The sequence below is a fragment of the Hyperoodon ampullatus genome (genome assembly GCF_949752795.1).
Source record: "Hyperoodon ampullatus genome assembly, chromosome: 11".
NCBI classification, from domain to species: domain Eukaryota; kingdom Metazoa; phylum Chordata; class Mammalia; order Artiodactyla; family Ziphiidae; genus Hyperoodon; species Hyperoodon ampullatus.
Genome location: NC_136924.1, coordinates 68694334 through 68711704, shown reverse-complemented (window position 1 = coordinate 68711704; position 17371 = coordinate 68694334). Strand labels below are relative to the sequence as shown.

Sequence of the window (17371 nt, the reverse complement as noted above, 5' to 3'; positions counted from 1 at the left end):
ATGTGATACACCTTAAACTTCTACAGAGCTGTATGTCAATTATATCTCAGTAACATTCCCACCTCACATAAAACTCTCCTGTCCTATTGGCCTAAGGCAAAATCATAATTCTAGAGGGGCTTAAAATATCTTCTCTGCAATGAATATTTATTAAGCAACCACGTGCTAGGTAAAGAGGTAGTATGCCATGCAATGATCCATGCTTTGCAGTCAGAACCACTTGGGTTTGAACCACGTCTCTGTTGCTTACTATCTGTTTACCTTGGGCAAGTTTCTAACCCTCTGAGCTTTTATTTCCCCGTCTGTATGATCTCCACTAACTAGGTGGAGACAGTAGCATCCGGTTTGCTTTTTTTTTTTTTTTTTTTTGCGGTACCCGGGCCTCTCACTGTTGTGGCCTCTCCCGATGCGGAGCACAGGCTCCGGACGCGCAGGCTCAGCGGCCATGGCTCACGGGCCCAGCTGCTCTGCGGCATGTGGGATCTTCCCGGACCGGGGCACAAACCCGTGACCCCTGCATTGGCAGGTGGACTCTCAACAACTGCACCATCAGGGAAGCCCTAGTTTGCTTTTAAAGCTAATCAATCAAGTCCCACAGCCTTATTAGCAAGAAGTGCAGAATCTTGAGCTGGAGGACCCTCCATCCCACCCTACTCTCCGTGCAAGAATGGGGCTTCCTCAGCTCAAGGCAGGGCAGGCCTGGCTCTAACGTCAGAGGTGCTCTCACCTCTCCTGGCCACACGGTGTCACTATGGAGCTTTGTCCTTCCGGGCCCCATCCAAGCCAGCCACTCTGCAGCTTTTTGCCTTGCTCATTTCCAGCATGGCCCGCCCTGGGGCCGGGAGGCGGGGCGTGGCTTGACCCTCAGAACTAAATCCCAGTCCATTCACACAGCATGTGATGGTCAGTTCTGACTAACTTCCAAGCGCAACCACATGGTATGTCAGAACCAGTCGTTTCATTTATTCGACAAAATACTAGCCCTACTGTGTGGCAGGTACCATTTGAGGAGTTTGGGATATTATCAGTGAAAAAAACAAAGATCTTTGCCCCCCTCGAGGAGCTTGGCAGGGCATCTCCCACATACTCTCCTCAGGCTTTTACCTGAGCCCAGGTTACCAACAAAGACCTTTCCTCTCCTCCTGATGAGTTTTGCTTTGAGGGGAGAGGGTGCTCTCATTCACGCAGTTTTAACTTCTCCCCATGCATCATCAAGCTACATGTCAGATGCAGGGGGCTGGATTTTGCTAAAACACACACACCTCTTCTATAGTAAAGTAGGACTTTTCTACTCTATGCTTGTATAAATGAGTGCCACAAAAGTGATCCTTCCACAGATATCAGGTCATTTCAGGTTTTAAAACTTCATATACACTACCTCATTTAAAACTGTGATTCTTGGGCTTCCCTGGTGGCGCAGTGGTTGAGAGTCCGTCTGCCGATGCAGGGGACATGGGTTCGTGCCCCGGTCCGGGAAGATCCCACATGCCGTGGAGCGTCTGGGCCCATGAGCCATGGCCGCTGAGCCTGTGCGTCTGGAGCCTGTGCTCCGCAACGGGAGAGGCCACAACAGTCAGAGGCCCGCGTACCGCAAAAAAACAAACAAACAAACAAAAACTGTGATTCTTGCCCGTCTTGCAGGATTGTTAGGAGGATTAAGTCAGATATGGTCACTGGACTGTATACTCATGATGGCTGTGCTGTGTTTATTGCTGTATCTTTTTTTCACTCAGTCCTTCAAACAGTGCCTAGCACATCATAGGGTCCAATGCACACGTGTGCACCCACACATATGCACATTCATATATGCACAGTGATGGAATGAGCCTGCCAAGAGTGTCATCAAGTGTTAGTTCCCTCTCTTCCTTTTCAGAACATGTAATAGCCCCTCTGGTGTGTGAAGTACCACACAGAGCAAACTTCATTGTGCACAGAAATTGGCAGATGGCAGTTCAGAGCAGGGTCTGAGGTTCTGCATTTTAACACACTCCTGAGTGATGTTGATGCTTCTGATCAGGACAACCTGGCAAGGCACAGCTTCTTTTCTCTTAAAGTAAATATGTAACAAAATTCTGGCCCCTTTCCTTCTAGTGTATTGTTGGAAAGAGGCAGGTAGTGGTGAGATGTTGATATACCCTATTTCATAGGTCCTAAGATTACCATGGCCTATAAAACACAGCCTGATTTCAGAGAATTTAAAGTATGAAAAATAAGCACATCTTAGAATCTATGAAATAAGGCACTTGAGCAACAATAGAATATAACGGTTAAGTGCCTGGGGTCAGACAGAGACGGCCCCACCATTCAATACTTTTGTGATCTTGCGCGAGTTACTTAACGTCTATAAAATTGAATTTCCTAACCTCTAATATGGCAGTAACCACTAGGGCTGCCTGGTGATTAGAATTGACGCAGCCAGCTTGGTATTTTAGCTCTCTGTCCAGTGAGATGAAAATCCACAAATGACCACTTTTGTATTCCTTCAATATTCCATATCTCTCTGCAGTAAAGTAACTTGGTATAAAAACATAAACCCGCTATAAGAGTATTAATCTTCACGTTTTGTCCTGTATAGCTCTGAATTTTTTGACTCTTCTACAAGAATGTATTTAGGTATTATGTGTGTTAAATAAGACATACATTTTTTTCAAAAAATTGATTTGGCTACGCTGGGTCTTAGTTGCGGCATGCGGTATCTTCGTTGCAGCATGTGAGGTTTTTTTTTTTTTTTTTTGCGGTATGCAGGCCTCTCACTGTTGTGACCTCTCCTGTTGTGGAGCACAGGCTCCGGACGCGCAGGCTCAGCGGCCATGGCTCATGGGCCCAGCCGCTCCACGGCATGTGGGATTTTCCCGGATCAGGGCACGAACCCGTGTCCCCTGCATTGGCAGGTGGACTCTCAACCACTGCGCCACCAGGGAAACCCGGGAGATCTTTTTAGTTGCTGCATGCAGGATCTTTTAGTTGTGGCATGGGGAATCTTCAGTTGCAGCATGTGGAATCTTTAGTTGCAGCATGCAAACTCTTAGTTGCAGCATGTAGGCTCTAGTTCCCTGACCAGGGATTGAACCCGGTCCCCCTGCTTTGGGAGCACGGAGTCTTACCCACTGGACCACCAGGGGAGTCCCAAAACATACATTTTGAAATAATTAGAGTTTAAAACTAAGCCCAAATTATTGCTTGATGTGTGCATCAGTTTTTGTGGAGGGCATGCAACAAACCTTACTAAAAATAGCGGTCACATTAAGTGTTACGTGAGTGTGATGTGCTGAGTATGTTGTCTGGCGTGTCCAGCACAGTGGGTCTCAGTGAACATTACACATTAACGTGTTTGCCTCTAGAAGGTGGCCTCTTCTCTCTCATTCACTGCTGTTTCCAAGCACCCGGAACCAGGCTTAGCACATGGAGGAGGGACTCAGTACACATTTGATGAACGCGTAAACCTCAGACTAACTCTCGCAGCTGGTCAGAGGAGGACTGGGGGTTGGGGGAAACTTTAGCTGGTGGTACTGCCTTAATGCAGAGAGAACAAGCTGAGGCCCACAGCTGAGAAGGGTGGATTTGCAAATCCTGGCATTTCCAGGAATGCCTGGAATTGCTAAACCAAACCCAGGACAAGGACTGAGGGAGCTACTGAAGGCAGGCCCCAGAGGAGGGTGTTCCTTACAGGAGCACTTTCAGGTCTTTTAAGACGTTTCAAAAAATTGAACTATAGTTCATTTACAATGTTTCAGGTGTACAGCAAAGCGATTCAGTTATATATATATATATATATATATATATATATATACACACACACATACACACGTACACACATACATATATATATTCATTTTCAGATTCTTTTCCATTATAGGTTATTACAAGATATTGAATATAGTTCCCTGTGCTATACAGTAGGTCCTTGTTGTTGATCTATTTTATATTATAGTAGTGTGTATCTGATAATCCCAAATTTCCAATTTATACCACACCCCCCGCCTTTCCCGTTTGTAATTATGAGTTTGTTTTCTATGTCTATGAGTCTATTTCTATTTGTAAATAAGTTCATTTGTATCAGTTTTTTAGATTCTACATATAAGTGATATCATATGGTTTTTATCTTTCTCTGTCTGGTTTACTTCACTTAGTATGATAATCTCTAGGTCCATCCATGTTGCTGCAAATGGCATTTTTCTTTCTTTTTAATGGCTGAGTAATATTCCACTGTATATATACCACATCTTCTTTATCCATTCATCTGTTGATGAACATTTAGGTTGTTTCCACGTCTTAACTATTGTAAATAGTGCTGCTATGAACACTGGAGTACATGTATTGGGTTAACCAAAAAGTTCTTTTGGTTTTAAGTAATAAATAAAAGACACATTTTTCATTTTCACCAAGAACTTTATTGAACAATGTATTCATTAACCAAACATTTTGGCCAACCCAATGTCTTTCGAATTATAGGTTTGTCTGGATATATGCCCAGACGTGGAATTGCTGAATCATATGGTAAATCTATTTTTAGTTTTCTAAGGAATATCCATATTGTTTTCCATAGTGGCTGCAGCAACTTACATTCCCACCAACAGTGTAGAAGTGTTCCCTTTTCTCCACACCCTCTCCAGCATTTGTTATTTGTAGACTTCTTGATGATGGCCATCCTGACCAGTGTGAGGTGATACCTCATTGTAGCTTTGATTTGCATTTCTCTAATAATTAGTAATATTGAGCATCTTTTCATGTTCCCGTAGACCATCTGTATGTCTTTGGAGAAATGTCTATTTAGGTTTTCTGCCTGTTTTTTGAGTGGGTTGCCTTTTTGATATCAAGCTCTATGAGCTGTTTGAATATTTTGGAAATTAATCCCTTGTCAGTTGCATCATTTGCAAATATTTTCCCCCATTCCGTAGGTTGTCTTTTCATTTTGTTTATGGTTTCCTTTGTATGCAAAAGCTTTTAGGTTTAATTAGGTCCTATTTGTTTATTTTTACTTTGGTTTCTATTACTCTAGGAGACACATCCAAACGAATATTGCTGCGACTTATCTCAAAGAGTGTTCTGCCTATGTTTTCCTCTAGGAGTTTTATAGTATCCAGTCTTACATGTAGGCCTTTCATCCATTTTGAGTTTATTTTTGTATATGGTGTTAGAAAATGTTCTAATTTCATTCTTTTCCCAGCACCACTTATTGAAGAGACTGTCTTTTCTCCATTGTATATTCTTCCCTGTTATCATAGATTAAGTAACCATAATTGTGTGGGTTTATTTCTGGGCTTTGTATTCTGTTCCATTGATCTATGTGCCTGTCTTAGTGCTGGTACCATACTGTTTCGATACGGTAGCTTTGTAGAATAGTCTGGAGTCAGAGAGAGTGATTCCATTATACCATTCTTCTTTCTCAAGCTTGTTTTGGCTATTCGGGGTCTTCTGTGTTTCCATACAAATTTTCTTCTTTTTCCTTCTTTTTTTTTTTTTTTTTTTTGGCCACACTGCGCAGCTTGCGGGACCTTAGTTCCCCGATCAGGGATTGAACCCAGGCTATAGCAGTGAAAACACTGAGTCCTAACCACTGGACCACCAGGGAATTCCCTCCATACAAATTTAAACATTTTTTGTTCTAGTTCTGTGAAAAATGCCATTGGTAATTTGATAGGGATTGCACTGAATCTCTAGATTGCCTTGTGTAGTATGATCATTTTAATATTGTTTCTTCCAATCCAAGAACATGGTATATCTTTTCGTCTGTTTGTGTCACCTTCAATTTCTTTGATGAGTGTCTTATAGTTTTCAGAGTATAGGTCTTTTGCCTCCTTAGGTAGGTTTATTCCTACGTATTTAATTCTTTTTGGTGAAGTAGTAAATGGGATTTTTTCCTTAATATCTCTTTCTGATAGTTCATTGTTAGTGTATAGAAATACGACAGATTTCTGTACGTTAATTTTGAATCCTGCAACTTTACCAAATTCATTGATGAGCTCTAGTAGTTTTCTACTGGCATCTTTAGGATTTTCTCTCTATATTATCGTGTCATTTGCAAACAGTGACAGTTCTACTTTTTCCTTTCTAATTTGGACTCCTTTGTTTTTCTTGTCTGATTGCTGTGGCTAGCACTTCCAAAACTATGTTGAATAAAAGTGGTGAGAGTGGGCATCCTTGTCTTGTTCCTAATCTTACAGGGGAAGTTTTCAGCTTTTCCCTGTTCAATATGATGTTAGCTGTGGGTTTGTCATATATGGCCTTCATTATGTTGAGGTAGGTTCCCTCTATGCCCAATTTCTGGAGAGTTTTTATCATAAATGGGTGTTGAACTTTATCAAAAGTGTTCTCTGTACCTATTGAGATGATCATATGCTTTTTATTCTTCAACTTGTTAACATTGATTTGCAGATATTGAAAAATCCTTGCACCCCTGGGATAAATTCCACTTGACCATGGTGTATGATCCTTCTAAGGCATTGCTAGTATTTGGAATCGGTTTGCTAGTATTTTGTTGAGGATCTTTGCATCTATGTTCATCAGTGATATTGGCCTGTAATTTCTTTTTTTGTGATATCTTTTGATATCAGGGTGATGGTGGCCTCATGGAATGTGTTTTGAAGTGTTCCGTCCTCTGCAATTTTTTGGAATAGTTTCAGAAGGATAAGTGTTAACTATTCTCTAAATGTTTGGTAGAATTCACCAAAGAAACCATCTGGTCTTGGACTTTTGTTTGTTTTGGGAGTTTTTAAATTACTGATTCAATTTCAGTACTGGTAATTGGTCTGTTCATATTTGCTATTTCTTCCTGGTTCAGTTTTGGGAGATTGTACCTTTCTAAGAATTTGTCCATTGCTTCTAGGTTGTCCATTTTATTGCTGTATAGTTTCTCATTGTAATCTCTTAATATCCTTTGTATTTCTTTGGTGTCAGTTGTAACTTTTTCATTCTTGTTTTGATTTGAGCCTTCTCCCTTTCTTTATTTTTATTTTTGGTGCTGTGTATTTTTTTAATATTTATTTTTTTATTTTATATTTATTTGGTTATGCTGGGTCTTAGTTGCAGCAGGCAGGCTCCCTAGTTGCAGCAGGTGGGCTCCCTAGTTGCTGCAGGTGGGTTCCTTAGTTGAAGCTCACTGGTTCCTTAGTTGCGGCTCACTGGCTCCTTAGTTGCAGCAGTTGGGTTCCTTAGTTGCGGCTCACCTGCTCCTTGGTTGTGGCATGCATGTGGGCTCTAGTTCCCAGACCAGGGATCAAACCCAGACCCCCTGCATTGGGAGCGTGGAGTCTTAACCACTGCGCCACCAGGGAAGTCTCTCCCTTTCTTTCTTGATGAGTCTGGCAAAAGGCTTATCAATTTTGTTTATTTTTTCAAAGAACCAGCTTTTAGTTTCATTGATCTTTTCTATTTTTTTTTAGTCTTTTTCATTTATTTCTGTTCTGCTCTTTATGCTTTCTTTCCTTTTATTAACTTCAGGTTTTGTTTGTTCTTCTTTTTGTAATTGCTTTAGGTGTAACGTTAGGTTGTTTGAGATTTTTCTTGTTTCCTGAGGTGAGCTTGTATCACTATAAGCTTTTGCTGTATCCCATAGGTTTTTGATCATCATGTTTTCATTTTCATTTGTCTCTAGGTATTTTTTGATTTCCTCTTTCAGTGATCCATTGGTTTAGTAGCATATTGTTTAGCCTCCATGTGTTTGTGTTTTTTGCAGTTCTTTTTTCTTGTAGGTGATTTCTAGTCTCATAGCATTGTTGTTGGAAAAGATGCTTGATGTGATTTCAGCTTTCTTAAATTTATGGAGACTCGTTTTGTGGCCTAGCATGTGACCTATCCTGGAGAATATTCCATGCACACTTGAAAAGAATGTGTATTTTGCTGCTTTCAGATGGAATGCTGTATATATATATCAATTAAGTCCATGGGGTCTAATGTGTTATTTAAGGCCTGTGTTTCCGTATTGATTTTCTGTCTGGATGATCTGTCCATTGATGAAAGTGGGGTGTTAAAGTCTCCTACTATTATTGTTACTGTTGATTTCTCCTTTTATGTCTGTTAATATTTCCCTTATATATTGAGGTGCTCCTATGTTGCATGCATATATATTTACAATTGTTATATCTTATTCTTGGATTTATTCCTTGATCATTATGTAGTGTCCTTCTTTGTCTCTTGTAACAGTCTTTAAAGTTTATTTTATCTAAGTATGCTACTCCAGCTTTCTTCTGATTTTTTGTTTGCATGGAATGCCTTTTTCCATCCTCTCACTTCCGGTCTGTATGTGTTTTTAGATCTAAAGTGAGTCTCTTGTAGGCAGCATATATACAGGTCTAGTTTTTTTGTATCCATTTCAGGCAGTCTGCTTCTTCTGGTTGGAGCATTTAGTCCATTTACATTCAAGTTAATTATCAATATGTATGTTCTTATTGCCATTTTGTTAATTGTTTCAGATTTGTTTTCATAGGTCTTCCCCCTCCTTTTCTCTTCTCTTATGATGACTATTGTTAGTGTTATTTTGGATTCCTTTTTCTTTTTTATGTGTATGTCTATTATAGATTTTTGGTTTGTGGTTACCATGAAGTTTCTATATAGCAGTCTATATACATACCTGATTGTTTTATGTTGCTGATCTCTTAATTTCAAAAGCATTTTAAATACCCTGCATCTATTCTCCTCCCCTCATGATTTCTGTTTTTGATATTGTATTTTACATCAAATTGTTTTATGTATCCCTTAACTGCTTATTGTGCATACAGGTGACAGTACTACTTTTGTCTTTTAACCTCTACTGGTGAGCTTTTTCCTCCCGTAATTTTGTTTCTAGTTGTGACCCTTCTTTTTTTTTTATTCTTTTTTTTCCTGCCTAGAGAAGTTCCTTTAACATTTGTTTTAAAGCTGGTTTGGTGGTGTTGAATTGTTTTAGCTTTTGCTTGTCTGTAAAGCTTTTGATTTCTCCATCAAATCTAAATGAGAGCCTTTATGCGTAAAGTATTCTTGGTTGTAGGGTGTTTTCCCTTTCATCACTTTAAATATATTGTGCCACTCCCTTCTGTCCTTCAGTTTCTGCTGAAAAATCAGCTGATAGGCTTATGGGACTTCCCTTGTATGTTATTTGTTGCTTTCCCCTTGCTGCTTTTAGTATTCTCTCTTTAATTTTTGTCATTTTGATTACAGTGTGTCTTGGTATTGTTCCTCTTTGGATTAATCCTGTATGGGACTCTCTGTGCTTCGTAGACTTGGGTACCTGTTTCCTTTGCCAGGTTAGAGAATTTTTCAGCTATTATCTCTTCAAATATTTTCTTGGGCCCTTTCTCTCTCTCTTCTCCTTCTGGGACTCCCTATAATGCAAATACTAATATGCTTGATATTGTCCCAGAGGTGTCTTAAACTGTCCCCATTTCTTTTCATTCTATCTTTTTTCTATTCGGCAGCACTGATTTCTACTACTCTTGTCTTCCAGCTCTCTGTTCTGTTCTTCTGAATCATTTAGTCTATTATTAATTCCTTCTGGTGAATTTTTCATTTTAGTTATTGTATACTTAACCTCTGTTTGGTCGTTCTTTATATTTTCTAATTCTTTGTTTAAAACTTTTAACTTCTCACTCTGTGCATCTATACTTCTCCTGAGTTCTTTGGTCATCTTTATGACTATTACTCTGAACTCTTTCTCAGGTAGATCTCCTATCTCCATTTCATTTAGTTCTTCTGGAGTTTTATCTTGTTCCTTGGTCTGGAACATAGTCCTCTGCCACCTTATTTTGTCTAAGTTACTGTTTGTGTTTTTATGTCTGTGGTAGGTTAATTACATTTCTTAACCTTGGAGAAGTGGCCCTTTGTAGGAGGTATCCTATGCATCCCAGCAGTGTACTCCCCTTTCATCACCCAAGCTATATGCTCTAGGGGTTCCCCCTAAGAGGGCTGCATGGGTCCTTCTTTGTGGTAGGGTGACTGTGTGGGCAGTCTGGTAGGCTTGGTTGGTTGCTAGACCCTGCCTTGTGCAGATGCTGCTGGTACTGTTTAGTGGGGCCTTGTCACCAGGCAAGGTGACAAGGTTGTGCAACCCTAGTAGGCCTCAGGGGCAGTGCTGGCTTACTGATGGGCGGAGCCAGGGTCCCAAAGACTCTGGGGCTGTTGCCCACCCACTGGCAAGTGAAGCCAGATCCTGGGGTTAGTGCTGGACTACTGGCAGGCAGAGATGGTTCCTGGAGTCTGTTTGCATGGCCCAGGGATCCCAGAGCTCGTTTCAGATCATTGGTTGGTGGGGGTGGTGGTTTCCTAATACAGTTGGGTATGGGGTCTGTGGTGTCCAGAAGTTTGCATTGGCCTGCTAGTGGGGAAGGCCGGGCCTCAGCTTGCCCTGGGGTAGGGTCCAGCCTGCATTGTGGGATTGTAGTTTTCTTGCTTCTGGTGTCTGTCCCCTGGTGGGTGAGGCTGATCACGAGGCTAGTGCAGGCTTCCTGGAGAGAAGGGCTCAAGCCTACCCACTGGTGGGTGGAGCTGGGTCTTGGCCCTCTGGAGGGCAGGGCCCTGTCTTGGTGCGAGTCCAGAGGCAGCTGTGGGCTCAGGAAGTTGTTAGGCAGCCTGTCTGCTGATGGGTGGGGCTGTGTCCCTGCCCAGTTAGTTGTTTGGCCTGAGGCTTCGCAGCACTGGAGCCTACAGGCTGTAGGGTGGAGCCAGGTCTTGGTGCTAATGATCCAGTATGTCAGCCACCAGTAGTGTTTATGTGGCTGAATGATCCCCAATATGTCTGCCACCAGTGTCTGTGTCCCCAGGGTGAGCCACAGCCACCTCCCACCTCTCCAGGAGACTTTCCAAGACCAGCAGGCAGGTCTGGCCCAGGCTCCTATCAAATTGCTTCTTTTGCCCTGGGTCCTGGTGTGCGTGAGATTTTGTGTGTGCCCTTTAAGAGCGAAGTCTCTGTTTACCCCAGTCCCATGGGGCTCCTGCCCTTAAGCTCCACTGGCCTTCAAAGCCAATGCTATGGGGGCTCATTTCCCTGGTGCAGGAGCCCTGGGCTGGGGAGCCTGACTGTGGGGCTCAGAACTCTCACTCCTGGAGGAGAACCTCTGCAGTATAATTATTCTCCAGTTGTGGGTTGCCCACCCGGGGTGTATGGAATTTGATTACATCACGAGTCCATCACGAGTCTACTGGTGGTTCCATCTTATGGTGCCTTCTTTGCCTTTTGTTGTAGAAGATGTTTCCTGGTAGGTTCCAGTCCTTTTCATCTATGGTTGTTCTGCAGGTAGGTGTGATTTTGGTGTGCTCATACGAGGAGGTGAGCTCAGGACCTTTCTACTCTGCCATCTTGGCCACTCTCCCTTTTAAGACATTTCTTGCCCACAGTACTGAAGCACTGACTGGGATACTAGAGAAAATAAAATGGTGGACTTCCTGGCTCTTGCTCAAAGGCAGAGGATATGCTGAGCACTGAACACAGCACCAGGCACAGTGAACAGGAAGGAAAGGCCTTTGGCCTAGTCCTGATATCCAGCTGCAAAGGGCTAACCCTGGCTTCTCCCAACACCTAGGGGTTGCTTCAGGAGAAGTGAACATGCCCCTGGGAAATTCTCACCTATATACACCTGATGACCGCAAGTAAAAAAAAAAAGAGAGACCAGAACTCTCCAGCATTTCTCCTCCTTTTCCAGTTCTGGGTGGGACTTGGCAAATTCCAAGGATGTTCCTAGAGAATGGAAAAAGCTTCAAGACTGGGGGGAGCTGCCTAATCTATTACAAATCTATTATATTGAAATTAGTTTGAAAATATGGTTCATCAAGAAATTTCACAAGCAAAAGTCCTCAACCTACCTAAATATCCCCTTCACATTTTCTCATTTTCCAGGTGACCTTGTACAAGAGTTCTGACATGGAGGACTTTGGGTTCAGTGTAGCAGATGGCTTGCTGGAGAAAGGAGTATATGTCAAAAATATTCGCCCAGCTGGGCCAGGAGATCTTGGTGGCCTAAAGCCCTACGATAGGCTCTTACAGGTAAGACCTCAGATGGAATTTTATTTGGAAATTATTTTGGAAGTCTTATTTGATCAGTGTCCACCCATCCTCCTTTGCCTCAAGACTAGATTAGAGGCCCCTCCTATAGAGGATAGACACTTTTCCCTTTGGTAGAACTTACCAGTTACTGAAACGGCCTGTTTCCCTGTATATATTCCCCAGCAGATTCTAAACTTCTTCAGAACAGGGCTAGTACCTTATTCTCCCATTTCCCATTATCCAGTGATTGATACCAGTATCTCACACAATGTCTAAAACCCAAAAGCTGAACCTTGTTTACTGTTAAGTACTAGGAGTACTCTGGTGGTCAGGTATAGTTTCATTGAGCAAAGCAAATTCCTGATCTTATGTACAGTTTTTAGAAAGAGCATTTTGCAGGAAGAGGAGAGGGTTGCCATCAGTCTTGAAAGTATGTTCAAATGGAATGAGTCTGTCCCTAAACAGTTGCCTTTCAAAGCATGAGGCTGCACTGATTGGTTGGCTTTCAGACACGTGTTCACTGAGCAAGTTGTCATTGATTGATTAGATAGTTTTAAAACCAATTCTGGTGATCTTTTTACCATGGCAATATAACAATTACTCTTGTCCTAAGAGTAAGGAACACGTTTATTTTCCATAGATACTCTAGTATTTGCTGAATAAATAACCATGGACAAGTTATTTGACCTCTTTGTCTTCCTAATCTATAAATTAGAGCTATACCTACTTTTATGGAAGATAAGGCTATAAAAGTAGACTGGACTCAGATTGTAAAGGGCCTTGAAAGCCAAGATAAAGCTCTTGGACTTTATTCTGGAGGTATATTAATTTTCTAAGCAGAATAATGACATATTTTATAATTTAGAAAGACAATACAATTATATCATAGGTGGAGTGGGGTAGGGTGACAAAGGGGAGGATCACAGGAAAAGGAGACCAGGTAGGTAAGGGTAAGACACGTGTACCAGACCTGAGTCTTTAATGCCTTCAGTGCATCCTGGCAGAGCAGTCTGTGAGGCAGCTGGCAGCTTGCATCTGTTGCTCAGGAGAGATGTTACAGCCAAAAGTAAAGATTTGGGATACTGAAGGCATGGATTTGAATAAAGTTGCCTATGGTGGATTTCTAGTAAGGAAGAGAAGAGAAGAGAACTAAAGATAGAATTCTAAGAAAAACAAAATTTAAAGGACAGGAAGAAGTAAAGGCAGGAAAGGACTGAAAGTGAGCAGTTAAAATGGTAAAAAGGTCAAAACAAAGTGGTGTCATAAGAGCCAAGGAAGGAGTTTTAAGGATGAGTAGGTAAAGGCCAAAGGGGATGAGAACTCAAGACACCATTCCTGTGTTGGACAATTGGGGTCATTTATACAATATATAAGGGTCAGGTCCCAGACTGAGAAGATTGGGGAGAGAGTGAAAAGTCAAGGAATGGAAGCAGCATGTAGATGATTCTTTAAACTTTTAGGGGGAAAAAATAAGGAAACAATGTAATACAGAGTGAAGAAAGAGAAAAACAAATACTGTATGCTAACACATATATATGGAATCTAAAAAAAAAAATGGTTCTGAAGAACCTAGGGGCAGACAGGAATAAGATGCAGACGTAGAGAATGGACTTAAGGACACGGGGTGGGGGGGGGAAGGGTAACCTGGGATGAAGTGAGAGAGTGGCATGGACATATATGCACTACCAAATGTAAAATAGATAACTAGTGGGAAGCAGCCACATAGCACAGGGAGATCAGCTCAGTGCTTTGTTACCACCTAGAGGGTTGGGATAGGGAGGGTGGAAGGGAGACACAAGAGGGAGGGCATATGGGGATATAAGTATACGTATAGCTGATTCACTTTGTTACTCAGCAGAAACTAACACAACAATGTAAAGCAATTATACTCCAATAAAGATGTTAAAAAAAAAAAAAGAATAAGGAAACATGTAAGAAGATGAACGCATGTGTAAGCTGAGGAGGGGGTGGGCTCATGACCGAGAGAGGTAGTTCAGTATCATGGTCAAGAGCACGAGCTTTGGAATCATCCAGACTGCCTGAGATTACATCCTCGCTGGACCACTCACCAACATCCTTGCTGGACCACTCGCCAACTTCTGATCTCAGGCAAATCTCTTAACCACTGTGTGCCTTACTTTCCTCATCTGTAAATTAGGGATAATGTTTGGCACTTGGAGCACCTGCCATGAATAAGGCGATCTGCTCAGCATGGAGACACTAGGATGTGTCCCTGTTCCCTGCTCGCAAGGGCCTTACAATTTAGTAGCAGAGAGTAAGTAAGCCAATACCCGTGTTATAATGTGGTCAGGGCCAGGATAGACCTCTCTGTACAGAGTGCTCATTCAAGCACTTTCAAGACTCTAATCAACCTGTTATGTCTGAAATGTTACCCTGGGTTTTGGGAATCATCTTATGTCTATAACAATAATTCAAAATGGCGCTTCTTGACCTTTCAGGTTAATCATGTCCGAACGAGAGACTTTGACTGCTGCCTTGTTGTGCCCCTCATAGCAGAATCTGGTAATAAGCTGGACCTGGTTATTAGTAGAAACCCCCTGGCTTCACAGAAGTCCATAGAACAGACTCTACCAGGAGGAGAATGGAGTGAACAGAACAGTGCTTTTTTCCAACAGTCGAGCCACGGTGGTAATTTGGAGATACGAGAACCCACTAATACATTATAGCGATGCTTTTGATAAAGCAGGACAAAAGACAATATCTACATGGTGCTAAAAAAAAAAAAATCCCTTTAAGATTTCTGTGACATTTGAAGCACAGATAATCATGTGGCATTAACTGCAAGCACAGGGGTCTTTTAAATCTCATGGCTCATGTTCACTTCCCCTTTCAAGTTGAAGAGGTTTCTTTGTTGGTGATCACTATGTTATATGACAGGCAATCCCCTGCCAAGACCAAGGGTAAAGAAAAAGAAAAACACCTAGGCCACCCCTCTCTACAGTTAACATCAGAGGAAATTTTTTACAAGTCCATCTTCCTGTTCCTTTTTAAAAAGAGAAATATCTGTTTGAAAATGTTCTCTATGATAATTTCCTTAATTCACTTTGAAATCAGTTTCTTACTACAAAGTCATTCATGTAAGAATTTAACCAACAAGGCTTTTCATAAAGCTGGCTGTACTAGAAGAACTAGTTTGGTGAACTGCTGGGACTGCTGCTATGGGAGGGGTACAGGTATAAAATCATCTTACAACGTTTCAGCAATGATGCACGTAGGCAACCATAATAGGTGGTGGTAAATGTTTTGCCCAAATATAGGAATGATTTTAACTAAGATGTATGCTATTCCCTATGCAACAAATTATCAAACAGGATATGTCTTGTGACCTGTTTTTTTTTTAAGGACACATTTTTAATAGCTGAAAAATCTCTGATAATGAATTAGGGTGTTTAGCAACACTGAGAATTAGTTATCTTATTTTTAAAATTCAAGACTAAGAATTTGAGAATGAAGAGTCTATTAAAATGAGGTTTATCTTGATAGGCAAATCAAACTCATACTGCTTGACATGTCTTGAAAACTGATTATATTGAGGGGTGTAGAGCACATGTACTTAAAAATGACACTGGACTGTCTTTTGTTCTGAGCCATGCCACTTACTGAAATTGTAAATACATTTTTCACAAAATGCATTGCCAATTATTACCATCCCTCAAAGCAATAAATTGTGACAGTTGCTTTTAATGTTTGTCAGCAACTGTTTTCATTTCTTCAGATATTTTAAATAGTTACACTAATAACTAACTGTTATTTGGTGAATATAAAAAAAATAGATCTGTATATTAATTGTAGAATCTCCATACTGAAACAATTATTTTCCAAACATTTTTATTTTGGTCAATAATTCAAACAACTGCTTAGGTAAAGCATTTGAACACTGTGTCCTTTGTTTAAGGAAAAAGTTCACCTTTCTTTTTTGTGCAAAGAAATATATTATTTCAATCATAGTTCAGAACTGCCAGGGCAAGAAAGTATAAAGCAGAATCATGTTAAGGAAAAAAAAAAAAGATCATGAGGAGTCACTTAAATATGTATTTTTATTTGTAACAAGTATTAAACTGTAAAGTATTTTTGTACAAATTTAATACTTTAATAGCATGGTATTTATCGTCTATGTATGGTTTTGGGGAATTAAAAATTGTTGCAAATATTTGTATGAAAAAAAAACCCTCTACCAAATGGAATAAACAGTGATTTTAAAAAGCCAAAAGAAAAACTTTTTTTTTTTTTTTTTTGGTGCTTTGAATATATTTTAGTGTTCTAGACTGAGCCCTACACAATACTTATAGTTACATAATTTTCTACAGGGGGAAGATTTTTGCCATAAACTTGAAAAGCAACATGGAAGAGCAGGAAGAGCTTAGGTTTTGAAATTCGATCTGGACTTGAAGTCCAGCTCTGGTACTTACTCAGTGGTGGCATAAAATTTAATTACTGTGAGTCAGTTTCCCCACCTATAATACTGAAGGTCATATCTACATTCCAGTACTTTCATGAGAAGAGGTGTGACACATATGTGAAAATGCTAAAACAGCCTGCAAACGGGAACACCTCCAAGACTAATGGTACATTTACTTTAGGTGACAAAGCTTGATCTTAACTCAAGGATCACATCTACCCTGAGAACATTATATGTATTCTATAAAATACATTTTCAAAAACTATTAAAATGTATAAATTTTAATCATGCTATCTTAAAAAAGTAAACAACTATTACCTTATAGTCCCAACGTTTTCATTTTTGCAGATTGCCTAGCAGGCTTTGTAAATTCACAGGAACAAGGCAGGATGTCCATTCTTGCCACTTCTATTTAACAGTATGACAAGGAAATGAAATAAAAGGCAACTAGATTGGAAAGGAAGAAGTAAAACTCTACTTGCAGATGATACAATCTTGTGTATACAAAAACCTTAAGGAATCCACTAAAAAACCTATTAAAACTAATATGAGTTTAGCAAGATTACAAGATACAAGATCAATATACAAAAATCAATTGAATCTCTATACTGTAGCAATGAACAAACCAAAAATAAAACAATTGTATTCTATAAAGCACAGGAAGCTCAGCTTGGTGCTCTGTGATGACCTAGTTGGGTGGGATGGGGGTGGGGTGGGAGGGAGATCCAAGAGGGAGGGGATGTAGGTATACATATAGCTGATTCACTTCATTGTACGGCAGAAACTAACAACATTGTAAAGCAATTGTACTCCAATTAAAAAAAAGAAAACAATTATATTCTCATAGGATCAACAATAAAATACTTAGGAATAAATTCAATAAAAGTATAGAGTAGGTGTGGAAGATGGCAGAGTAAAAGACCCTGAGCTCACCTCGTCTCATGAGCACACCAAAGTAACAACTATCTGCAGAACAACCATCTGTGAAGACTGGAACC

General features: G+C 40.6%; 1 protein-coding gene across 11 annotated transcripts in view; it reads left to right on the top strand.

Moving 5' to 3' along the window:
- GRIP1 (glutamate receptor interacting protein 1) overlaps positions 1-14640 on the top strand; it is a gene marked incomplete at both ends in the record, with an annotated part of 711329 nt that extends 696689 nt beyond the window's left edge. For all 11 annotated transcript variants that reach the window (XM_079716052.1, XM_079716060.1, XM_079716058.1 and 8 more), the window contains 2 exons: positions 11807-11953; positions 14413-14640. In XM_079716052.1, the coding sequence (XP_079572178.1) occupies positions 11807-11953; positions 14413-14640 (375 nt within the window). The remainder of the gene's footprint in view (positions 1-11806; positions 11954-14412) is intronic.
- Between the last annotated feature and the right edge of the window lie 2731 nt (positions 14641-17371).